This window comes from Hoplias malabaricus, chromosome 3 (genome assembly GCF_029633855.1).
Source record: "Hoplias malabaricus isolate fHopMal1 chromosome 3, fHopMal1.hap1, whole genome shotgun sequence".
Taxonomy (NCBI): Eukaryota; Metazoa; Chordata; class Actinopteri; order Characiformes; family Erythrinidae; genus Hoplias; species Hoplias malabaricus.
The window spans coordinates 31,216,991-31,242,623 of record NC_089802.1 but is presented as its reverse complement, the minus strand read 5'-3'; the positions used below and the strand labels follow the sequence as shown (position 1 = coordinate 31,242,623).

General features: G+C 39.1%; 3 protein-coding genes across 3 annotated transcripts; 2 read left to right on the top strand and 1 right to left on the bottom strand.

Annotated features, from left to right (window-relative positions):
- Positions 1–189: 189 nt before the first annotated feature.
- Positions 190–4,462, top strand: paqr4b (progestin and adipoQ receptor family member IVb). Its single transcript, XM_066662683.1, has 3 exons — positions 190–355; positions 3,692–3,910; positions 4,029–4,462. Exons 1-3 carry the CDS (start codon positions 190–192, stop codon positions 4,460–4,462), a joined length of 819 nt encoding a protein of 272 aa, XP_066518780.1.
- A 3,165-nt stretch (positions 4,463–7,627) lies between these two features.
- Positions 7,628–16,773, bottom strand: pelo (pelota mRNA surveillance and ribosome rescue factor). The gene is made up of 13 exons (XM_066664487.1): positions 16,539–16,773; positions 14,620–14,712; positions 13,897–14,047; positions 13,644–13,734; positions 13,078–13,241; positions 12,726–12,786; positions 12,470–12,631; positions 12,282–12,328; positions 12,119–12,192; positions 11,943–12,014; positions 11,663–11,737; positions 11,353–11,384; positions 7,628–9,067 (listed from the first exon to the last, which is right to left on the bottom strand). The coding sequence occupies exons 1-13, from the start codon at positions 16,577–16,579 to the stop codon at positions 8,973–8,975; spliced, it is 1,158 nt and encodes a 385-aa protein (XP_066520584.1). The 5' UTR covers positions 16,580–16,773; the 3' UTR covers positions 7,628–8,972.
- Positions 16,774–18,457: 1,684 nt separating this feature from the next.
- Positions 18,458–24,769, top strand: ppp1cab (protein phosphatase 1, catalytic subunit, alpha isozyme b). The gene is made up of 7 exons (XM_066664571.1): positions 18,458–18,819; positions 20,172–20,303; positions 20,407–20,637; positions 20,868–20,972; positions 21,727–21,950; positions 22,055–22,189; positions 23,522–24,769. The coding sequence occupies exons 1-7, from the start codon at positions 18,765–18,767 to the stop codon at positions 23,636–23,638; spliced, it is 999 nt and encodes a 332-aa protein (XP_066520668.1). The 5' UTR covers positions 18,458–18,764; the 3' UTR covers positions 23,639–24,769.
- The last annotated feature ends 864 nt before the right edge of the window (positions 24,770–25,633 follow it).

Sequence of the window (25,633 nt, the reverse complement as noted above, 5' to 3'; positions counted from 1 at the left end):
TTCACAGTGGGTGGGGCCATTTGTTGCACAACACAACGTAACAGGTGGACTGTTGCTTGAGGCACAGAACTTTAACTTCAGCTTACAGTGTCTTGATCCTTTGGGGCAAAATGGATCAACTGTACGCTGCAGCAATGGAGAGATTGTCCTCCACTCCTCAGAGGTTTGAATAGATGCCTCAGATGTACCATGGCATCTTATAAGGAGTCAAAACTTATAGATTTTCAGAGCTCCCCTCCTCATCTTCAGTTCAACAAGTATGTTCTAAAAGGCTACCGTCCAGTTTCCACTTCCAGAGGATGCCTCCAGAGCCTGTTCTACCTGCACAATGAATCTGGGAACATCTACACACATGGTAAGAGGCAATATCGACACTCTATAGCATCTATAACCATTTTTTATTTACTTCGCCAAGCCTTCTTCCATTACATGGACATTTTGATCTGCTTCTTTATCCGGAAACATCAGGTTGGATATGGAGTATTATTCCACAAGAGGAACAGGTTAGCCTAGAGGTAATATTTGCAATCAAATCCCATAACTATATACTCCTGCAACCCTCCAAATGGGTCATTTAGGTCTACTTTCTCTCAAGAACACTTGCAAACGTGTGCTCCACTGGACTGCGTAATTGGATTAGGACAGATTAGCTCTAATCTGTGCTGTGTGGGAAGTCCTCATCCTGGAAGAAGGATGCAATATTAATGAAGTACAAGGTCATATGCTGCTCTGGGTCAAAATTTCATTTGGCTTTGCTTTGTGGTTTGTTTGTTTGTTTTTTTTTGCCACATAGTCAAGGCATGGTGCAAGGATGGATGCCGTTGTGGGTGTCTACTGTGCCAGCCTTGGATTGACACAGTATTTGCTGAGGCACCTCTAGGTTTTCTTAAGAACATTAGCAGGATTAAGAACACAAAGCTTCCACGTGGGAGTAGTCAGAAGCTTCTACACAAATGGCAGAAGCACACAACTGTGGACACTCTAGGAGAGAGTCAGATTCACATTATTGAGGCCAAACTCAGCCCTACTGAGTATTGTAAAGAACCGAAGTGGAATTCTTATGACGTCCAGCATGAACGTACTGAGCATAAGAACAGAACAACAGCAAATGCATCAAACTTCATCAACTTCACATCAAAGCCTTTCTGTCTATTCTAGGGGTGGGACTTGATTAAAAAAATTAATCACATTTTAATCACATTTCAATATTTAGCATGAGAAATATTGATTAAAGTTTGGTTGATGAATGAATCAACAAACATAAGCTTAAATTCAAAATCTTGTTTATTTTCCCACCAGTCTACTACCAGTGAATTCGTCTGACGTGGACTTTTTTTTCTGAATGTGAACCCCAACGTGATCGAGTGTTGACTGGAGACACTGTTTGCTAGAGGTGGGCGGATCGATCCAAATATTGAAAATATCGATAACGCTGGTATTGGTACTGATCAATACTCGTAGAAAAAGATCGATACTCAAGCTATTTTTCTCTCCCGCTAAAGTCTGTGGGTGTATGCCGTTATTTTTGTGCCACAATTCTGAGCGAGCAAGAAAGTTTCTGCGCGCGTGGATATTTTGAGCGAGCAAGAAGATTTCTGCGCATGCGCGGGGATATTGCCGCGCGGATATTTCAAGAGCAAGAAGGTTTCTGAGCGCGCGCGCGGATATTTTGAGAGAGCAAGAAGGTTTATGCCCACGCGCGAGGAACGCGGATATTTCAAGCGAGCAAGGATGTTTCTTGAACGCACACTACAACCTACACATCTTGCTCTCCTGTCCTATGCGCGATGTCTCTGACCCGTGCACTCGCTCCACACTTACAGCTATTACAATATGCCTCAGTTTCAGCCAATCAGAAACGTTAAATGACAAAGGTAATTTCTGATTGGATGGCTTGACCGCCAAGTGGGAAGGACATACAGGCCGGAGACCAGTAAATAACTTTCTAAAGGAAGCTTAATACTGCAGTTCAAAAACTGTTCATATAGAAAGAGGAAGGCGGGTTTAAATCAACCCTCCTGAGTTTTACACACACACACACACACAAAAAAAAAACACTGAACAAATAGCTTTTAACTCTGGAAAGCTCTGTTGAGTTTATCAGAAAAAGACCAGGTGGGTTCAGTTCACCCTCTTTTCATTCCCCGTATGTTATTAAGGCTACATTCATTGCTTTGCCAATATTTACGGCAAAAAAACTGAAATACTCTTTTGCTATACCTAAGTTGTGAAGCATAGTTAAATCAAATACACACTAATATATGCAGGTGTACGTTACTACATTACAGAGTTATAGCCAACAGAATTCTGAATAGCCAACCACAAGCTAATTTTATTGCAGTATTAAGCTTGCTTTAGGAAGTTATATAGATTTAAGCATTACACAATCAGCTAGCCCTGTATGTTGATAACTACCTATCTAAATAGCATTTACAGTACTTTCTGTTACTAATAAAGTAGTTTCTACAGTAGTTGCAGTACCATTTACCGTCATTGCTAACACTAATTTACACTATGTACATTGTTTTTTAGCACACCAGCTACATTGCTGACTCAGTTAAACAAGGCCAAAAACAACAGATAAAAACTCTACAATGTTGCCAATTCAATGAATGTAAAATAAAATGACTGGCCGTGGTGTACTGGTCTGTTGCCGTTCAAAGGGCATTGTCAGATATCCCCCTAACCATAACCCTCCCACTCGTAGGTATACGCCTATCACCCCCCGCCCCTCACATTGCGAAGAGAAATGCGCGCGCACCTCCACCCGCTCCTGTCTTTTGCTTTGGCACCTGCACGTGGTAAAGACTAGCGGTATCGGTATCAATATCGGCGATACTGGCCCTGTATTTACTTGGTATCGGATCAATACCAAAACTCCTGGTATCGCCCACCTCTACTGTTTGCATTACAGTAATCCCTCGCTACTTTGCGGTTCATCTTTCGCAGATTCGCTACTTCGCGGGTTTTTTCAAGGGGGCTTTTTTATTATTTACTAATATTAGCCTAGGCCTGTAGGTGACAAAATATATCTTTTACAAGTATTTCTTACGTACAGTACATGTATTGTTCATGTCCACATCCGAGTGAAATTTCACAGCTTAGGAATTACTCTATTAAAGAAACTAGTAGGATATCACATGTAAGTCCAGCTAAAAAATATTATAGAATGACTGTTTAATTCAAAGGGTGTATTCGTTAAATACAAAAAAATATATCGTTCCTCTACTTTGCGGAAATTCATTTTTCGCGGGTGGCCTTGGAACGCATCCCCCGCGAAAAACGAGGGATCACTGTACTGTTCACATTACTGACCTGTGCGCTAGCCCCAACATGTTTTGCGTTGAGGTGGTAACGAACGGTAGAAGGGCTCCTGTAATAAGCAAATTCCTTCCTGCATAAAGTGCAAGTAACAAAATTCTTGTTTGTACTTCCATCTGGAAGTTTCTTGTATTTAAATTTCCCATCCACCAGCATAGTCTCCATCATGTTCATCACATTGTGCGTTGTTATAATTTGTATGCCTGGAACTCATGCACTGAGAAACTTTCCATGATGCAAAGTGTGATTAAAATGCATAACATTTTTTATTTCATTATTTTCCCCGTAATTAATTAATCAAAATTAACGTGTTAAAGTCCCACCCCTAGTCTATTCTTATGCCTCATACCCATTTCCTCTATGCCTTCAGGTATCCCATTTGTGGGTTTCCTGCTGCTCTTGCCCCTGAGCATCCCTTGGTCAGAGGTGGATGAATGGTGGATCTGCGTGGTCCACTACTTGGCCTGCCTCTCGCCCACTGTTGGTTCACTCTTCTACCACATCTTCATGAACCATGAAGCAGGTGTCCATATCTATGATGCCCTTCTCTCTTTTGACATGCTTGGCGTCTGCCTTGTCAACACTCTGGGTAAGGCCTGCTGTACTTCACTAAGAAGTCCATAGTCAGATAAGCCCAACCTACCAATTTAGCCCTGGCCATATGTTATGTAGAGTATTGACTTTTTCCATTATTTGCCCAACTGCAGGTGCTCTACCAATAGTTCACATTACGCTACTCTGCTACCCATCTTCCAAGAGGGCAGCCATGCTATTTTACCTCCTTGTCTCCTTCTATGGGATCCACTGTGCGTTGACAGCGAGGAGTAACGTCCGGCGCCTGCGCTCCTTTGCCTGGCAGGCTCTTTTCCGCCTCTTCCTCTTCTTGCTGCGCTGGTTTGGTCCAGGGACAGGAAGTCCTGACTCGCTGCGGCTCTACCTGACCATGGACTCACTGGCATTGCTGGGAGGATTAGTAAACATTTCTAGAGTGCCAGAGCGCTTCAGCCCGGGACGCTTCGACTACTGGCTCAACAGCCATCAGATTATGCATGTGATGGTGGTATTGTCCATCATGTATCTACATTGGGGCATGCTGGAGGACTTGGCCTGGTTAAGGCAGTACCAGTGTCCTGTAGAGTAAAAAAGAAATCATGTTCTGTGTGCAGTAATACTCACCAAGGTCTGGGAAAGGAATCTGTAGGAAAAAATGGCACGTCTCTCAAAATAGGTGAAAAATGGAAAAACTTTATTACAGCAAGCAGTTGCAAGATACAATGATGTACCGTGGATTCAGCGGAGCTGGACTGAACATTGAGTAGTAGAAAAACACAGCATATATAGATTGACAATACCGCCTTCCCCTAAGCTCCTCCTGAAGGATGTAATGTCAGTTGTGTCTGAATACAGTCTATGTTTAAATACCACTCAAGTTCTAACTCAGTGGAAATTGAGTTCTGTCACCTTCATGTTTAGACTAGTTCCCTTTGTCTGTGGTGGTTGTTGATTACTCAGTAATAAACTTCCTTTGATATTGATAAGGTTTTCTGGTCCCACAGTGAGAGCTGTTGTGGGTCTATCTGCTTTGCCTGTTCATATGCTAAATATGTCAAATGGTCAACCTATCTCTAGGAAGACACACTGGTTTGGAACATTTATTATGATATTAATATTGTTGATTGCAGCGAGGTAAGACAGTCACATTTGGGTTCTTACAAATCCAATTTACAATTTTCATCCTAATACTGTCAAACAGGGAAGACATGTTGAATATGTTAAGTGTGTTTCCTCTAAGGCTAAGGTAGGTTGCATATAGCAAGAGGTTATGAGTGCAAACTTCAAGCCTAAATCTTCAAACGTAGGTTTTAATAGACTCATTACAAACTGTTACCTACACTAAGTCTGTCAGATTTGTCTTCTCCAATTGTAGCTTTAGTGAAGTATGTGATAGCATGCAATAAATGTAAAATCAAATAACTCTAATGTGTGGGCTAAAGTCTAAAGCTTGGACATTCTGAAATTCTCTCATTTGAAATGAGATTACCGTATATGTATATACAGACCTAGTACTATTTATTAAATGCATCATTGACCATTAAATTTGCTCTTATGATATGTTAACCTACGTACTCATATAATTAACGTTAGCTGGCTAGTTTGCTGCCAGTGTTACTTGTGGTTATGCGGGCAACTCTTCATTAGCATTTCCTCTTCTGAGTTACTTCTTTTAGTCTTCTATTAGTCTCGTAGCTCCAGTGGTACGCTAAAGAAGCAGGTTTCACACATTAAACATGTCTTAGTTGACTGACTAAAGCTGAAGAGAAAGGGAAAATTGTATGAATTATATTTTAAAAATGGCTTATTTTAAGAAAATTCTCATCCCTTTAGTTCACAAACTGCCTCAAGTGAACGAGTCTACTTTACAGTGAATCCATCCATCCATCCATTATCTGTAACCGCTTATCCAATTTAGGGTCGCGGGGGGTCCAGAGCCTACCTGGAATCATCGGGCGCAAGGCGGGAATACACCCTGGAGGGGACGCCAGTCCTTCAAAGGGCAACACAGACACACACACATTCACACCAACGGACACTTTCAAGTCGCCAATCCACATGCAACGTGTGTTTTTGGACTGTGGGAGGAAACCGGAGCACCCGGAGGAAACCCAAGCGGACACGGGGAGAACACAACAACTCCTCACAGACAGTCACCCGGAGCTGGAATCGAACCCACAACCTCCAGGCCCCTGGAGCTGTGTGACTGCGACACTACCTTATATTAAAAACCTACATCCTATTTTGATATATTCCCATTATGCAACAGAAGTGTGTATTTCCTGTGTGTATACAGATATTATCCAGTATGGGTGCCCACACATTTTTGGCTTGAGATCTACATTTTTCAGAGGATAGGTGCTCAGTAGCCTATACTGATACAAGAATAGGGCACCATTAGATGACTGAAAATGCATACTAACCTTATTCAGACGATTTGCATTGTATGGTGTCCAACAAATCTATACATGGATTTGTGGGAAGAGGCTTGGAAGTCATTTTTGTACATTCTGTGAATTGTTTGTTAGTGCCTCTTGACATTCCCCTTCTTTGGAAGTGGAAAGGTTACCTTGCAAATTAAACAGCTGCATCTGGAGTTCAAAATTATAAAGTAAAATAAAGACATATCCCAATCTGCATGGAAGTGAGTTTTCAGTTTCTTTGTGCTAGGTCTCACACTCATCTTCTGAAATTCAGTGCAAATGACCAAAGTAAGAATGCAAAAATGTCTTAGTACCTATGATAACAATACATTCAAGAACAGGACAGTGGCCACATTTCATAACAGCCACCTGAATTCATATCCCATTCAATATTAGGGGTGAGACTTGTTTAATAAAATTAATCGAATTAAATAGAAGCTTTGTAATTAATTAATCGAAATTTAGCACATTTCAATATTTAGCATGAGAAATATTGATTTAAGTTTGGTTGATGAATGAATCAATGAACATAAGCTTAAAATCTTGTTTAATTTCCCACCAGTCTACTACCAGTGAATTGATCAATTTGTCTGACGTGGACTTTGACATTTTGTTTCTGAATGTGAACCCCGACATGTGGTCGAGTGTTGACTGGTGACACTGTTTGCAGTAATGTTAACATTACTGACCTGTGCGCTAGCCCCTACATGTTTTGCGTTGAGGTGGTAACGAACGGTGGAAGGGCTCCTGTAATAAGCAAAGTCCTTCCTGCATAAAGTGCAAATAACAAAATTTTTGTTTGTACTTCCATCTGGAAGTTTCTTGTATTTAAATTTCCCATCCACCAGCATAGTCTCCATCATGTTCATCACATTGTGCATCGTTATAATTTGTATGCCTGGAACTCACGCACTGAGAAACGTTCCATGGTGCAAAGCGCGATTAAAATGCGTTATTTTTTATTTTGTCATTTTTATTAATTATTATGTCTAATTTTATATTAATTAATCCAAATGAACGCGTTAAAGTCCCAACCCCAATATATATATATATATATATATATATATATATATATATATATACACACACACACATTAAATGTCTAATAGAAAAATCAGGCAAATCAGGCAAATTGGAGAGCTATACTGATGTCCAATTATATATTTATATTTTATATTTGTTAAAGTTAATGCTCTGAAATCTATGCAATAAACTAGAGCTTCTGTTTATATACTTTGGCTGTTTCTTATGTTATTTGGTCAATACTTGCATTTTCATATCCAAAAGATATATTAAATCACAGAGCAAACAAGACTAACTCTGTAGCCGTTTTATTGGAAGTAATGTAATATGTACACGCAATGAAAAGAAGGCTACATTTGCAAAATAATTTTTGCAAATATTATTGTCTTGCAAACCCTCAATTCATTTTCTTTTGGCACCGCAAAATATCAAGATGGCTGACAGCCCAGATTACTAGGTTTTTTTTTTTTATATTACTACTAGTATTGTTTCTTATTCAAGGTTATAAGACCCTTTATCACACACCCACCAGTTCACAATTCAAACTCTATCTGCAAAGCATGACAGCATGAATCTGCACATCCTGAGGCACTGTTGTGTGCAAATGTTTGAGCACTCCTAGTCAAACGATATATTTGTTTGTCTAAGTAAAAAAAAAATAAATAATTGAACACATCTTCTATGGTGAACGCACATTCAATGCACAGTTTGCTCATTTTAAAATGTACCCTGTGCCTAAGTTATGGCACCATTTTGTATATTGTTACATTTTTACAGTATGTTCAACTGAGGAAAATAATTTAAATATGCAAATAAAACCATAGTAAAAGGAGTCCTTTTTTGAAAATATATTACATTATCATTTTCATTTGAAACTCAACAAAACGTTACTGGCCAGGGGCACAAAGACATTTGCACACAACTGTATGGTGATTCTGATGAACAGCTAGTGCATGGTCAGTGTAGTATCTGTTGGTACTGATACAGGTGTTCATAAGGTGCAGAAATGATGCATGGGCCCCTTGATGACAATTAATATTACCATTATGGGTGTTAAAGGCACGTTGATTACCCTATATGTCCAAAAGTTTGTGGATACCTCTCATAATTTGTGAAATCTGCTACTTTAAGTTGCACTCATTCTGAAAACTGTGTGTATAGTCTCCACAGAAAACCAAGCAACATTCCCTAATATCACTGTTAGCTTGATGTTTCTAAGGCCTCCCAGTATCAGTATATGAAGTGCATTCTTTAGAAGGATGAAGCACTGTTCAATACTTTGTGACTTGAAGGGGTTTTTGTGATCCACAACAAATCACCCAAAACCGGTACCTGTTTTCACTGGTGTTTTCACAAGCAATGTTTTTTTTCCATGGTTGAATGCCATCAAATACTCACAGCAATGTTCCAACGTCTAGTCTCAAGCCTTTCCAGAGGATTATAAGCAATTACAGCCGCAAAGGGAAACTAGCTCATCATTAATAACCTTTGTTTCAAAAGATGTGTTTGATCTGTCCACAAACTTTTGGCCATATAGTATTTGTTGTCATGGTGACACAGTCGTGTAAACTCCTTATGATGTTAAACACGTTGTTCTGTGAGTGAGAGGTTTCTCTGCATGCTCATGACTTGTTAAAAGCAGAACTGCAACAGTCACTCTTCATCAGAACTGCTGTCCTCCTCTGCCTCGGAGAGGTCAGCTATGGGAAACCTCAAGATCGCTGCCACACCACTGAGCTGATTCAGTTCTGAGGAAAAAAAAAAAACACAAAGTGTGTGGTGAACTGATAGCCTGTTTATTTGTTCTTTGATGAGACTGGTCAAACTCAAAAGCAGTCAAACTTCTGGCACTGAAGACCTTACCTGTTTTTTTGTTGTATGGATAATGCCTATTCTACTGGTGTCAAATGATTCAAATACGTCATCGTGATTAATTGTATCATTCATTCATTCATAATCTGTAAGCGCTTATCCAGTTCAGGGTCGCGGTGGATCCAGAGCCTACCTGGAATCATTGGGCGCAAGGTGGGAATACACCCTGGAGGGGGCGCTAGTCCTTTACAGGGCAACACACTCACACCTACGGACACTTTTGAGTCGCCAATCCACCTACCAACGTGTGTTTTTGGACTGTGGGAGGAAACCCACACAGACACAGGGAGAACACACCAACTCCTCACAGACAGTCACCCGGAGGAAACCCATGCAGACACAGGGAGAACACACCACACTCTTCACAGACAGTCACCCAGAGGAAACCCATGCAGACACAGGGAGAACACACCACACTCTTCACAGACAGTCACCCAGAGGAAACCCACAGACACATGGAGAACACATCAAACTCCTCACAGACAGTCACCCAGAGGAAACCCATGCAGACACAGGGAGAACACACCAAACTCCTCACAGACAGTCACCCAGTGGAAACCCAGGCAGACACAGGGAGAACACACCACACTCCTCACAGACTGTCACCCGGAGCGGGACTCGAACCCACAACCTCCAGGTCCCTGGAGCTGTGTGACTGCGACACTACTAGTGATGTGTCGGTCGCGAACGAACCGGTTCAAAGAGCCGGCTCTTGTAAGTGAACGATGAGAGCCTGTTCCCGTCTAAGACCGAGCCATTTTTTTCTAAGGCTTGTCATTCAACCAATCAGAGAACAACAAGCAAAGCTGAGACACTTGGTTTTCCTGAATGCCAATCTGCCTTCCAAAAAATAGTTGAAGAAAATGTTAAATCAGTTTTGCACTTTGCAGAGTACAGTGGAACCTCTACTTACGAAGTCCTACGGGAGGTAGGCGAGTGAATGTGCAGTCTGCTATTTACACTAATGCTAAATTGCTAAAACTACAATTTGCTAATCTTAAAATCTCGAGGGTTAAGAAAATGGGTCAATGACTCAAGTCTGGGCGTGCTGGGAGACTTGTCTATTGGGGTCAGTGGCCATTTCCAGCCGCCGGCTCGGCGGAGGCTCGGGTTCATTTCTAGAGTCATGGTTCATTGGTGGAGGCAAAAAATACTCAAATGCCTGGTTCGTATCTTGGAAAGTTCGTAGTATATGCGTTCGTAAGTAGAGGTTCCACTGCATTTGTTTATTTTATTAATCAGAAATGGATGATTATTTAATTTAATGAGCTATTTTGTAATACTTACCTTTTGGGTTCCATTGGCTATATTTCAGAGTTTACAAGTGATTTTTTATTAAGGTGTTTAAATAAAAATCCAGTTATTTATACAATTGAAGGTGTGAGTGCAATCAGTGGGTTATTATAAGACAGCCATTAAAAAAATTGGCCATTGCAACACTATTTATTATTTTTAATATTGAACAATAATATTTTGTAAAATTTAGGTAATATTGTTCTGTACCAGTGGAAATAAGTGGTAAAACAAAAAGCCATTTAGGAGCCGAAAGAGCCGGCTCCCCAAAAAGAGCCGAAATTCCCATCACTAGACACTACCTGCTGTATACTTGAGTCTAATTTATAGATTTTTCTGATTAGAATAAGTATTTCATTATAGACATAAGTGAACAAGACGAGCTTCATCAGAATTGATATATTACTTTCAGATTACAGCCCTGAGCCGTTAATTTCAGCATTTTACAGATGTTGCTTTTGATTAGATAATCATTTACTGATGGGCACAAGACACAGTTTACCCCTATATATAATTACAATAAAAATACATTTAGAAATATTTTTTTTTGTTTCTTTTTGCGCTGCCTTAGGTTTGTTTTATCACACAATAAACTGAGTTCTTCTTCAGCTTTTTGTTCTGGTGTGAAACTATGGTGAACACAACCTGTACATAATAATGAGTAACGTGTTATTGTCTTTGACAGTACAAGTCTGTTAACGTCACTTTGACAGAATATAAATAACTGCACTCCAATAAGGTTAAACACCTTTACCAAAACACTAGAATGGGCTTGAGCTTAATATAGATCTGATAGCTATTTTAGATCTAATTATGACAGCTCCAACATCAACTTTGGTGCCCAGCTCTTTTTTAGAAAGGAACTTACGTTCTCCAGATACATGCAAGCTTGAGAAAATTCTGCAAAAGAAGCAAAATAGATGACATATTAAGCCCTGTTTGGCGGAGGAGAAAAACGAGAGCTTAGCTTACACTCAATAATGGTGGATTGTATAAATTCTTACATTGTAATATACACTGTTACACAAATAAACATATACACACACCCCTTCTACTATTTATTTTTAGAATAAATACAAAATCTTTTTCCTTTTTGACTTTTATTTGCAATTATTTGCAAAAACATATTTATTTCCAATTTTAAAGACAGGAGTGAAGTGGTGTATTCAGCTGTTTACCTGACGTTCCCTCCATTGTCCCTTACGTTGTCCACCAACCGGACATAACGGCTCCGGGTGGCTATGTCTTGATGCCTATTACAAAGAAACAAAGACGCAAAAGTGTCCATGATGCTAAGCACTAAATAGGTCCCTAACCTTAATTAAGTACTGACTTAATGAATGAGTTAGAATCCAGTTCCAATATGTGCTTTGCATTTAAAAAGGATTAAATATAATAAAACTAGACTAGATTCAAAAATATCTGCACAATAAAAATACATTTTTGGAATATAGTCACCTGAACAGCTGGTCACTTATCAGCAAAATGTCGATTGCTAAAGCTTCACTGGCCTTTTCCACATGAGCTAATCTGTGTAAAGATATAATGTATTATTATTATTTGTTTATTCTTACTTTTTAAAAGGCCAATAATTCAAACGTTAACAGTAATGTAATGTAAAGAGGCAGGCTGACCCATAGAAGGCTCTGTCAGGTTCATGCTGCAGCATCTTGTAAAAATCCTCTAAAGCCTTGACCTCCCCTGCAGCCTAGAGATGACCAATGATTCCATTTTGAGTATGTGCGTTTACTGAAGGCTTTAATTAAAGATAGTCAAGAGTGTGGTTAGCTGTGTTACCTTTGTATCAGAGAGACGACTGGTCACTGCTGGATCAGACAGCACCTCTATGGAAGCAATATTCAGCATTAAAATGTATAATTCTCAGCTGAGATATTATCTATAATGAATTTCATGTAAAAACATTAAATAAAATAAATCAGAAATAAAAAATAGGAGAGAGATGGAAAGATTGTTGTCATCCAAACCTTTGAGGGAGTATTTGTGTCCAGAAGAGGAGTGTACTAGCATGAATTTGGGTCTGTTCTCCAGCAGCAATTTGCAGTCTTGCCTCACGGCCTCTTTAAAGAGGTAAGCTATGAACTGGTCCTTGACAAAGCCAGGACTGGCCACCAGGACACACTTCACCACTGAGAGAGGAGCAGATAAACTAAATCAAACAGGAGCAGCATTGTGCCTGTGCAGTAAAGACAGATTACCATGCTGAAGAAAAGAGAATCTCACCGTCAAAATTGAAGTGTCTGAGAATCCCCTGCATGACTGCCTCGTAGAATCGCTCCAGCGCCTAAAAGAGAACAGACCATAGTTGTATTAGCCAAGTTCATGGGTCCAGAACTGAGACTCAGACGAAACGGTAGGACAGTTCTGTAGTGTCTGCACTCTATGTAAGTTGCAGCACAACATCAGAACATATCGTTTCATCTCATGTTTTCTGACATCCACAAAAAACTGACTGGCTGGTCTTGTTTCACAGTGTCACACAGGTCCATAGCTTAAAGTGTACATGCATTGTACTCACTGCAAAAGTGAGTTTTTCATGATACAAAATTCCTATGATGTAGGAAGTTTGGTTCACCTTCTCATGTTGGGCACAGCTGCCTTTCCTTTTGCGGGGAATAGTGACCTCCACTTTTGCCCTCAGCAGTGTCATGGCAGGTGTCACCAGCACTAGGTTAGCCAGACCCTCCTGCATCACCACTGCAGCCACATCTGCCTTCTGTGTGGGGTCACACGCCTGCTCTGTGGGTCAGATGTCAAAAGATTTATAGTATTGTTGTGGCCATGACAAGATGGAAAAAAACGCACATATAATCAAGAAATAGATAGTGTTTACAAATGTGTTACTATATATATAGATGTGCAATAAATGATATACACATCAAAATATTAAGCTAAATACCTATAACTATGGACAATGAATTAGGGATACACCAACATGGGAAATGGGTTGATGCACATGTATTTTTCTGCCAGTATCAAAGCCAATAACATTTACAGAACTGTGAAATTGGGACAAGATCAAGAAATAACAATATAAAATAAATATAACAGTGATATCAATCAGGTGATACTTTAAACTCAATTAAATCAAACATTTTAAACTGAAATTAATCAGATAGGAAAGAAATAAATACTATTTACCAATTCTGTCCAACACCACACTATCCCAAACCTTTTTCGCAAGAGTGAACTTCCTGTTGAGCTCTAGTTCAATAGTGTGATAGGCCCCCATCTAAAGATATTGAGGAAAAGAGGAATGGAACTGATGCAGAATATCATTTACAAAGACAGAAAACAGATGTACTATTTCCAGTGACTGCCATATGTCACTAAATAATGACAAATAGAGGTGTCCATCAAAATGGCCGGTTCCAGATGTTGGATATTAACTGACCTTAACGTACTGGTTCTCCTGGATGTTGGTGCCCTTGACCCGAAGCTGACAGGCCTGTGAGTCGAAGTCAATGGTTTCCACACAGACAGTGAGTGTGGTGCGGACTCTAGAGCTCCCCACGCTGCCTGTGGCGGATTCTGTCTGGACTTTCCTGTTAGAGACACAAGCCACCATTAGAAAAACTCTGCCACAAAAGTGGTTTCTGAATAATTCATGTCCATCTTTCAGCTCATCCCACTCACCACACCATACCAACCCAGTTACATCAGCTAAAAGATGCCTGCCCTACTGGACAACACAGCCACCCAAGCAGAGTGAAAGGGTTTGGGAACCAGGCAATAAATATTTTGAGGATGCATACATACAAAACACGTCCACAACATAAAACATTTGACTCTAAAACAGTCAAATCTATTTTATACATTATTCAGCAATGCACTAGGAGCCAGCGAGTAATTTGGGTGCACCTTTTTGAACTAACTGTAAGCATGTAAGGGATCATTAATTCCAAGATGCAGTGCATTATATGATTCAGTGAACTCGTATATTATGTCATATATAATCTTCCAGTACTTCTTAGAATCATTTGGGACCTAAATTAAATGTTAAATTAATGATGCAAACTTGATGAACAATACAACAGAACAAGTTTAAGAAGAAAAGACAGTATTTTGTAAGGATTTGGAGATTTTTTTTTTTTTAACATAAATATTCCTACTTTACCTGATGGTGGAGGCCCTCAAGCTGTCGCCCACCTGCAGTAAGTTGTAGGTGTGCCACATGTCCTCTGCCTCCTCAGGAATCAGAGTCACCTGACTAAAAGCGAAAACAGATTTTTTTTTGTTGATGAACTCAGCTTTTATGTCATTTCATTAAATAACAAGAGCAGAAAGAATCCAAAAGATTAAAACCACTGAAGAGTCAAGTGAATGATTATATATCAATATCAATACAAGTTGAACTAGTTGTTGCAACGTTGTTCTGAGTGGGTGTGGCCAAATTATATTTAGGGGCGTGGTCATGTTGAGAATGGACAACAAGAAGTCACCCTAAGGCTTAACAGATAAAACAGTTTATTCCTAACTCACACTCCAGACACCACGAGTAGATGTAGAACTGATCGACCATTAAAGTAAAACCAGGTTCTAGATCTCCTTACGATGGAGTTTGTGAATGCTGTGTGGTTTTAGTGCGCATCAAAATTGGTCCAAGGAAGGACCACTAGTGGAGAGACACATGGGCACTCAATTCCACACTGATATGCAAGGGAAGTGAACTCAAGCCTGTCTGGTCAGAGCCCACAGAAGAGCAATATTGTAGCAAAAATTTAAACTTAACATTTAACACTGGCGCTAGCACAAAGCAGTCAGAACACAGCGTTTACAATTCATACCACAGTAGTTCTTCAGCGGGACTGGATCAGACACCCACTCTTTGCCTTCTCTTGCAAATCAGTGAACCTTGAGCACTTCTGGACCTCTCACTGGTGATCCTTCTTTGGACCACTTTTGTTGGGTACTAACCGCTGCACATTACACCACTGTAAGGAGTTAATCTCTCTCTTCCACGTTACTTGTCAGGGGTGCATAATCGGCCCCATAATCAGATTCAAAACTGATGCTTCACCTGCTGCCTAATATATCCTATGTCATTACATGTGCCACTGAAACTAGATAAACAATGTCATTCACTTTACATGTCAGTGGTTTTAATGTTGTGGCTGATTGGTATATACTCACATATACAGGTCAGCTTTATTTTATATGATTATTTATGACTAAAAAGGTAAACAAGTGGAACTAGTAGTTGCAACATTGTGTTGTGTCTACATCATGTGTTGATGTAGAACTGATCAGCCCTAAAATTAAAAACAGCTTCTAGACTCTACACTCAATGTCCATTTCATCAGCTTTTGTTTTATTTAATTTGTGCAGATACTTTCATTTTATTCTTCCCATGGTCAGGACCCACACAGAGCATGTATTACTAGAGTGGTAGCTCTTCCTCAGCATTGCAGTGACACTGGCATTTTGATGCTGTTTGTGCGTGTGGTGCTGGCAAGAGTGGATCAGACCCAGCAGTGCAGCTGGAGTTTTCAAACAGTGTACAGTTACTGTTAACTTTATTAGACACACCTACCTTGGCTAAATATTTTTGGTTGTTGGACTATTCTCAGCCCCGCAGTGAAACTGAGGGGTTTAAAACTTAAGCAACACTGCTGTGTCTGCTCCACTTGTACCAGCACAACACACACTACCACACCACCATGACTTCAGTGTTACTGCAGGACAGGGTGTATAGGGTCCAACAATGTATACTAGAGTCTGTAACTGGCACATATATGTCAGAAGCGCATATAAATTATGATATGGGCAATGAGTGTAGAAACAAGTAGGTGACTTTAATGCTATAGTTAATCAGAATAGTAGATGCGTATATATATATATATAAGAATGGGCATGTTTTAATGTATCGAGTAAGTTATTGAAATATCGATAACAGGAGTATCGATATCGGCCCACACACTGAATATCGGCGATTTTAATCGATAATGCTGCTCCCTTTTTGGCTCGTCCAGAGTTAACGTTAGCCACCGGCTATCCGTAGAACTATAAATTTATGAGAAAATGTGTGTATTTTACCCAGCGTTATCCTTTTCTATGTCTTTATGAACCAGCTTCATGGTGTCTCCGCTCTCCCGCTTCTCTGTGAATAATGTCTAGAGGGATTTAAGAGCCCGTTAATCCATTAATGTGTTGTTTTCTGTGTGTTTGTGTCGGTAAACTGCAGCCATTCTCTCCCCAATGAATCACCGACTCAGCAGCGTGTTCCTTCGCCGCGTCCATCACCACGTCATCCGCCGACGACCCAGAGCACAAAACGGGGCCCCTCCCAAATTCGTCTATACTTCCTACACAGTGCACTAACTAGGGCATAAAGGACTCTACAGCCATTTACGTTCAACTACTCATCTATATATTTATATATAATACATTGAATATAAAAATATAAAATAATGCATAATATTTATACATTGAAGGCATAGTTTTATAACCCATAATAGTACTGGAAACAAATGAGATTGCAATATATTTGTCTGCAAATGCCATTCACAACAACTAGAAACAGATAAAATATTGGAGTAAAATAAATTAAAATGGGTAGATATAATCTGCCTCTAGTCGATAAGTCCTGGGAAATGAGAACATTGTGAACTTTCTTTTCGGGTCAAGAAGATAAAGTAGAAAATAAAGCTATATACAATTATTTAAAAAGCAAAGTGTGGTCATAGCCATTTAGCCCTGCTGTGCTTCAAAATTGTTGCTTTAAATTGTCAGGTGCCATGCATCTGTTTGTCTCGGCTCCTCTCAGTTTTTCTCTTGGATTTCCTTGGCCTTTCCTCCATTCACCCTGTTCCTCTTGTCTGCTCTGTTCAGACAGTAGAACAGAGTCTGCAGGTTCAGTCTTTCTTTTCTGTTGTTCAATTAGACAAAATATGAGTTATGCAGATAAATGAGATGCCACACCAATCCTCAGTGTTGTCACACTAAAATTATTTTTTTCTATAAATTCCCTAAACCTTCAGGTATTGCATAGTGCAGCTTTGTGTTATAGATATTTTCTTTAAAAATAAATATGCATTACATAGTCAAAACAATGTATACTCTGAATGACTTGACTACTTGTGAATGTAGATGTTAATAACTGTACAGAGAAATTAAATAATCAGAAGGTCCTTTAAGAATCTATTGCAAAATACAAGACACAGATGTAAACACTGTACTGTGACGACTTTATGACAGTGTGACCTTACACTATTTCTTTCAACATTCACTCTTTCCTGCATATTTGAGATGTACAACACCCACAGTCAGTAGATGGTGAAATAACACAGCACACGGGCGCAACTTCCTGTGACTTTCCGGTGACATCACACAGATAAGTGACGTTTACTGAAATTTACATAATTAGCAGGACATTTTTCTTCTGACCACCGCTTTGAACACAGCTCTATTCTCACAATTCATAGCATAATAATCTATAAATAAATAAGCATGTGTGTTGATTTTTTCATGCATCTTAATTCGATGACTGAAAAATTAAAACTTTGCATGTAAAAATTGTTTCGGTATAAAAATGCTGAAAAAAAAAGACTGTCAAATATGTTAATGATATAATAATAATAATAATAATAATAATAATAATAATAATAATAAATTATTATTATTATTATTATTATTATTATTATTGTTGTTGTTGTTGTTGTTGTTGTTGTTGTTGTTATCTCATGAGTAAATAATTTATTAGAAATTAACTACTTAATGAATTTAACATTACAACCACTAACACTACTTCTACTACTATTACAACTAATAATAATAATAATAATAATAATAATAATAATCATAATCATCATCATAAAGCGTTGTTTTTCTTCTTATTAATATTCTTTATAAGTATATTAATTATGTGTGGTCCCCAATTGTAGATCAGTAAACTTTAAAGTTTAAAAAACATGTTATTATCCATGTTAAGTCCCGGCAATGCATGAAAACAAATGTGTGTGTTGAACTGAGCCGCTGAGAGGGAGCCGCCGCCTGAATCGCACGCACACAGCGGTAGTGACTCGTTTAAACCGCTAAAGGACGGACAAAACCAACCAGAAAGCCCCCCTGAGCCCCCAGAGCTCCACCTGTAACGAATACCTTGCTTTAAACTTAGAATTACCTCAAATTAATTTAATTAATCCGTCGGTAAACCGTGTGTGTGCGAGAGAGGCGGCGTGTTTGTCGTTGGACTGTTAGCACAGCTTTGGGTTCGTCGTTTCTAAGGGGAGAAAGGGGAAAGAGAACATAATACACCAGAAGATGAACGAGTCCGACAAGTTAAACATCGATTCCATCATACAACGGCTTTTAGAAGGTAAAATATATTTTATGGACAATTTAAAACAAATTCCCTGTGGGTTTATTCGCTCTGCCGGTTGGGCGGTTAGCCCGGTGCTAACAGGAATGTGAGGAAGCAGGTTATAATTCTCTTTAGCCTAAAAGAGCCTTCTATTTTTCATTAACAACGACAATTGTCTGTAGTAATAATTTACATTTTTGTATTTATTTGGCGATAAAATTTTAAAAATAAAGTTCCAGATGTTAATTTTTCCAGTTGTACGTTCCACCTTAAACGCTAGGCGCCAGAACGGAACTGAACCATTTAAGGTAGAACGGAAATGTTAAAATACGAACATTTTCATAGTTAATGAAAGTTTCGTAGTTAACAGGAAATGTCTTTACAGCATTTTATATCCCCCACCAGAGGGTCTTTTTTAACGTATGTGAGCTTTATATATATAACATACGGATCATGGTTAAATTTTGCATGAAAAGTTAAGGAGCTGAAAAACTGCTGTAGGCTGTGAATTGATGAACTTTGGGGATGATACGTTGGTATTTTGGGTTTGAGCATCATTTAAAAACTATTGACAATGATAGGAAAATAGTAATGTATCGTTCGTATCTACATATACACATTCTGACTTTGGTGATATTTTATGTAAAAATAGGTGTACATCTGAAAACCGTATTTTCTTTGTTGTTTACTTTATATTACACTGTACAGATTATATTAATTTAAGTCATAAAGCAATTTCTCAGGGATCCTGCCCATCAAAGAGCAACACCAGTGAGATAGAGTTGTTGGTTAATTTTGGATTCTGTAGGTGTTTTTGACAATTAAATTCTTGTTTAGTTAGTCACACACCATGATGCTTGTCATTGGGAGCAGGACTAAAAATGTGAAACAGCAGTGCAACAATATGAAGAACTTCCAGTTTACCCATCCAGGCCTTGAATACACACACACATACATATACATACACACACACACACAATTGGATCATCTTTGTCTGTATTTGATTTTTATGGACAAAAACACTAGCAGTCTAGACACCACATAAATTTATTATTTAGACTAACATCCAACTTCATTGATTAAATTTTGCATCACTTCAACTGGTGGAAGTAATATGTGGGGTTTAAAGCTGCTGGTGTTGCTTTTGAATAACTATTTCATATGATGGAATCCTGTTATGTAGCTTTTAGAGGCATTAAGAACTAACCACAACTGTGACCACCTCTGAGCCTGTGCATTCTCTAGAGTGGAGCATTTCAAATTGATTGATTCTAGATGACTTTTATATCTTAAAAAATGAGGCACACATTGTGAAAAAGATGGGACATTCTCTTGTATTGACGACATCTGTCTTGCCACTATTATAGTGAAGGGCTCCAGACCTGGTAAAAATGTCCAGCTGACGGAAAGTGAGATCCGAGGCCTGTGTCTGAAATCCCGTGAGATTTTCCTCAGCCAGCCCATCCTGCTGGAACTGGAAGCACCACTGAAAATTTGCGGTTTGTTGCCTCAAAAGTTTCAAGTTGAAATGGGTTACTGTCCTACATTGTTGCATCTGAAAAAGTAACCTCTGTCTCTCCCACCCTCTCTTCTCTCTTTTAGGAGATGTCCATGGTCAGTACTATGACCTGTTAAGGTTATTTGAATATGGAGGCTACCCACCAGAAAGCAACTATTTGTTCTTGGGAGACTATGTGGACAGGGGGAAGCAGTCGTTGGAGACTATTTGCTTGCTGTTAGCGTATAAGATCAAATATCCTGAGAATTTCTTTCTTCTTAGAGGAAACCATGAGTGTGCCTCCATTAACAGGATATACGGTTTTTATGATGAATGTAAGTATGCACATTTAATGGAAAGGTTTGCAAATTCAGTTTTGCCTATGTGCTTGCACATATATTGGTCACACCTAGGCTCTGATGTTTAAAAAAAAAAAAGAACGTAATTTTTCTCAGACTTGCTGTTTTAGAAGTTTTCACTTGTAAAGATTTGTGAGATTTGTATACTCTTGTATTCCAACCACAAATGCTTTAGCTTTGGGTTTAATTGTGGGTTCTTATTGCAGGTAAAAGGCGGTACAACATCAAGCTCTGGAAGACTTTCACAGACTGTTTCAACTGCTTGCCAGTGGCAGCTATTGTTGACGAAAAGATTTTCTGTTGTCATGGAGGTAGGCCTAAATGTTATGCTACGGAGTGTATGTGTGCTAAGAATGAGTTACATTATGCATACCTTGGGTTGGGCTGGGTTTCTCAATGTTGGCTCTAGTCTGCAGGTTTTTAGAACAGAAACCTCAATCTTAATTCCCTAGTAACATGAATCATGTATTTGTTTTTCTACTATAGTTTGGTTCGTTTTAACAATAACATATGAGCTGTATTGTTTGCTTTTGTATGAGAGATATATTTTATTTTTCAAGTGAGGGTTATTCATATTATTATTTGAGGTGTGTAGTGTTTTCTTGGCTTTTCATTAGTTAATTACATCTGAATTACATTAGCTTCCTTTTTACATTTATTTTTTTGACCCCTGTTCAGGACTAACCCATTTTACTGGCTGCCTTTACCTTAGGGAATTCATCCTAGGACCTTTATTTAGCATTGCCCCCATTTTCTATGACCATCTTTTTTTTCATTTTTCAGGGCTACAACTAATGATGTTCTGCCCTTGTCACTACCTTCTGTAGAAGTAGTATTTTAATCTCAAAGGACATTCTGCATTTAAATTATCACTGTAGTAATGTGGTGCCATAATAGTAAAAATTAACATGTATTCCCTTAGTGTTTATGTACGATGTGACTTTGCTGGTGCAGAAACAACTGTATTTGTATTGGAAAACAGTCACTCAAATGTGGTTTCTATGAGTGTTGTGCTTTTTAGTCTCTGTGTTGAGTGTCAGTGTGTGACTGTTGCTGTTCTTCCAGGCCTCTCTCCTGACCTGCAGTCGATGGAGCAGATTCGACGTGTGATGCGGCCCACGGATGTTCCAGACCAGGGCCTGCTCTGTGACCTTCTCTGGGCAGACCCTGACAAAGATGTCATGGGCTGGGGAGAGAACGACCGTGGTGTTTCCTTCACATTCGGCTCAGACGTGGTGGCCAAGTTCCTCCACAAACACGACATGGACCTCATCTGCAGGGCCCACCAGGTCTGTGGCTCTAGGAATGGAATTCAGCACAAAAGACAAGCAATTTATCATATTGTTTCTTTAGAGATATATCGTAACTTTTTGACTTCACTGTTTCTGGGTAGGTGGTCGAGGACGGTTATGAGTTTTTTGCAAAGAGGCAGCTTGTTACATTGTTCTCAGCCCCCAACTACTGTGGAGAGTTTGACAACGCGGGTGCCATGATGAGCGTGGATGAGACACTCATGTGTTCATTCCAGGTATGTTCATGAGCTTCTAGCATAAAACAACTAAACCTGTCTTTAGCTGTTTTAAGATGCATTGCCTCATTGGATTGATTATAGAACTTGGATGGCTATATATTTGTGCCGAATTGAAATACATTCAAAGCAGTACATGAGCAAGAGAAGAAATGTGAAGTGCAATACACATGACACTACTTTTCAATAGTAGCTTGTGGAATGTGTGACAGAATGATTGCAGGACCTCTGTTAAAATGTTTTTATGCCATTCGATCTTCTAACGATAAAAGAACATGTGGGTTTGTAATTAACATAAGAAATGCTGAATTTGTATAAGAACCGAGTGCAAACCACACTGAAATGCAATCAGAGCTCCGCTGTATTGCTTTTTCACAGGGTGGTGCTGTGAATGTGAAGATACAAAAAGGAAGATACTTACCTTTCATTTAAGAGCAGTGCCATATTCATGGCAAAAGGAAATGCATTCACTTTCCAATTATGCCCCGCTGATGAGTTTAGAGCATGATTAGAAAAGCCAGTCAAAACTAATCTCTAAAATGCTACCAGAAAGTGTATTTATTTTGTTTTTATTCTGAGCAAGTTTGCTGTAGATTACTTATTATATATATTTTATGCAGACTAGTGCTCAGATTGTAAAATCTGAAGAAAAAAACAACGTGGGTTTCCTCCGGGTGCTCCGGTTTCCTCCCACAGTCCAAAAAAAACACACGTTGCAGGTGGATTGGCGACTCGAAAGTGTCCGTAGGTGTGAGTGTGTGAGTGAATGTGTGTGTGTCTGTGTTGCCCTGTGAAGGACTGGCGTCCCCTCCAGGGTGTATTCCCGCCTTGCGCCCGATGATTCCAGGTAGGCTCTGGACCCCCCCGAGACCCTAAATTGGATAAGCGGTTACAGATAATGGATGGATGGATGGATAATCTAAGGTAAAGACGGTGAATAATGCTGCTGAATGGATCAGAATTTTATTTTAGCATAGTCTCCTCTGCTGTCTGTTCTATGTTTGCCATGGGTCAATCAGCACTGAAAAGCCCACAGTCATCTGTTACTGCACCAGAACTAAAGCTATAGATTAAATGCAATTTCCTCTGACTAATTACCCATGCTCGTCCCACTTTGGGGGCAGGCTGTGATTAGACTGTGATTTGATTTAACTGTGTGTTATTAAGAGAAAGCTCACTTTTAAGAAGAATAGCATGCTTTGTTAATTAAATATTGGGGTACTTTGCATATCAATCATGAAACGGTTACAGTCAAAGAATCGCAAGGTATTGCAAATGTTCAGGGATTGAAGCATACAATGTTTTATCATGTTTGTTTGTGTTTCCTCTCAGATCCTGAAGCCTGCTGATAAGAAATTACTTGCGTATGGTGGAGCTGGAGGCTTCGGCTCTGGCAGGCCTGTGACTCCTCCAAGAAACGCTGCAAAGGGGGGAAAAGCCAAGAAATAGCCCCCACTGCTGCGTCCTGCACATGTCCTTTCTCTCCTGTACTCTACCTCTCCTTTTTCTCTTCTCCTTTTCACCCTGGAACACCTAAGCAGTGCGTATGGGACTTTTTTTAGTTGCCTTTCCTGAGGCAAGATTGCTGTGAATGTTAATTTTTTTTAAGTTGACCAATTCTGAGTGGTTGTTGCTAAGGGAATGCTGGACAGACTGACACTCTGGAATGTGAGGCATCTTGTGTGTGGGTGTGTGTGGAACCCGGGGTGGGGGCGGGGGTTGAATCTCACTTTATTGTGCTGTGTTTCGTTGGCTGGATGAGATTTGTATTATCCCTTTATCAGTTTTTATTATTGATTTGAACAGTTTTTTTGTCATAGCTCTATAATAATAAATGTGTATCCCTGTTCAGGGATCTTTTATTGGACCTAAGTGAAGCATTTCCTCTTCAAACTCTTCAAAGCCTCAGGGTCCAGCTGTTGATCCCCAGAATAGGGAAGAGCTGATTGCACGCACCTTTAGCTCCAAAAGCAATCTAAACAAGTGTGTATGTGTGTGAGTGAATGTTGGGAGAGTGTGTCCAAGACAAGAAGTCTTTTATCACTGCCACTGTTAAATGTGAAGCTTGTGTGTTGAGAGAAAAAAGCAATTGATTTGTCATCTTCCACATTTAATTAGTTAGGACCATGGCACATAATTTCTTCTATAAATGCTATTTCCTTTATCTTCAGCAGATGTCATGAATTAGTCCTCCAGTACAGCTAAGCTTTCTCTAATAGGCCCAGAAGCTTTTGAGTTAGGAGCTTTTTTTTATTTTTATTTTTTTTTATATTCTTTAGCTTAAAAACAAAAGACAATGACAAGTAGGATGTGAAGATTTGCCCAGGTGGGTGCTGGTGCGCCCGTTGCTGTGTTTGTATAAAATCAAAAGTTACAAGCTTTCTGGCATCTTTGTAATGTTTTCTTCTCTTCCTTCGCACATAATGTGAGAGATTTGACTTTAGTGTGTACTGCTCAGCAAAAGGGACAGTTTAGAATAATCATTTTTATTTGACATGATAGGTTTAGGTTTGTACAGCTTACTACTTGAATAAGAATCTGTATTTCTCTTTTTTGTAGTCTTTCATGAACGCCAATAAAGTGAGAATCTCATTCAGAACTTCGTCCCTCATGTTTATTGATTTATGATTCAACAGAGGTCAGTAGAGTAGCATAATAGCATCCTCAGGTACGTGTTCATTTGATGAAGTGATTACAGGAGTAACTGTAGCTCCAACAAAAAGTATTCTGTGCCTAAAAGAATGAAGATCCAGGAAAACTTCTGAAAACCCTGTGCAAAGGCATGAAAACTCGTTAAAATTGAGCACGTGTTGAAACAGCTTAAGAGAATGTGCTGGACTGACACCCTGTCCAGTGTGTGAATGGATGCAGGAATTATCTCTTTTAGTAAACATTGTTACCAACAGATGGCAATCTAAGACTTTCTTTCAAACTCTTAAAACCAGATGAAGTCTTGCCACTCCAAGTAACAACCATTTGATTTACGATCTGTTTGTGCTGTGCTGGATTTATTGAGCATCTAGAGTTACAGAAAGTTTTTGGACATAAATCTTATGCACAAAAGTAATGCTCAACAAAAAAAGCAACAGTTTATTCAAATCTAAAAATATTGCAGGTAATTTTAAAGAAATATAAACAAAATAAATCTGTTTACAAGTTTTATGCAAGTTGTTGACACTAAAATCCTGTAACCCCATTGGGTACAAGGATGGAACTAGAAGATAAATCACATCTATTGGATGTATGGACTGGAGTGGAAGGTTGTTTTAGTTGACTTCCAAATTTATTAAACTAAATTATGTGACAGATCCATCTCAGATTGAAAATGGCACTTAGGAATTTCTGCGTACTAAAACATTTAATGCCAAAGATGTGTTTAATGGGCTGGAACATAGATAACTATCAGCCTGGAATATAGTATTTAAGTATCAAATATAAAGAATA

Coding starts and splice junctions, on each gene's coding strand:
- paqr4b (XM_066662683.1), top strand. CDS start 190: ATGGCATCTTATAAGGAGTCAAAACTTATAGATTTTCAGAGCTCCCCT. Junction 356..3,691: donor TGGGAACATCTACACACATG/GTAAGAGGCAAT, acceptor CTATGCCTTCAG/GTATCCCATTTGTGGGTTTC. Junction 3,911..4,028: donor CTGCCTTGTCAACACTCTGG/GTAAGGCCTGCT, acceptor GCCCAACTGCAG/GTGCTCTACCAATAGTTCAC.
- pelo (XM_066664487.1), bottom strand. CDS start 16,579: ATGAAGCTGGTTCATAAAGACATAGAAAAGGATAACGCTGG. Junction 12,193..12,281: donor GTCGTCTCTCTGATACAAAG/GTAACACAGCTA, acceptor GGTCATCTCTAG/GCTGCAGGGGAGGTCAAGGC. Junction 12,015..12,118: donor CCTGACAGAGCCTTCTATGG/GTCAGCCTGCCT, acceptor ATCTTTACACAG/ATTAGCTCATGTGGAAAAGG.
- ppp1cab (XM_066664571.1), top strand. CDS start 18,765: ATGAACGAGTCCGACAAGTTAAACATCGATTCCATCATACAACGGCTT. Junction 18,820..20,171: donor CATACAACGGCTTTTAGAAG/GTAAAATATATT, acceptor CCACTATTATAG/TGAAGGGCTCCAGACCTGGT. Junction 22,190..23,521: donor CACTCATGTGTTCATTCCAG/GTATGTTCATGA, acceptor GTTTCCTCTCAG/ATCCTGAAGCCTGCTGATAA.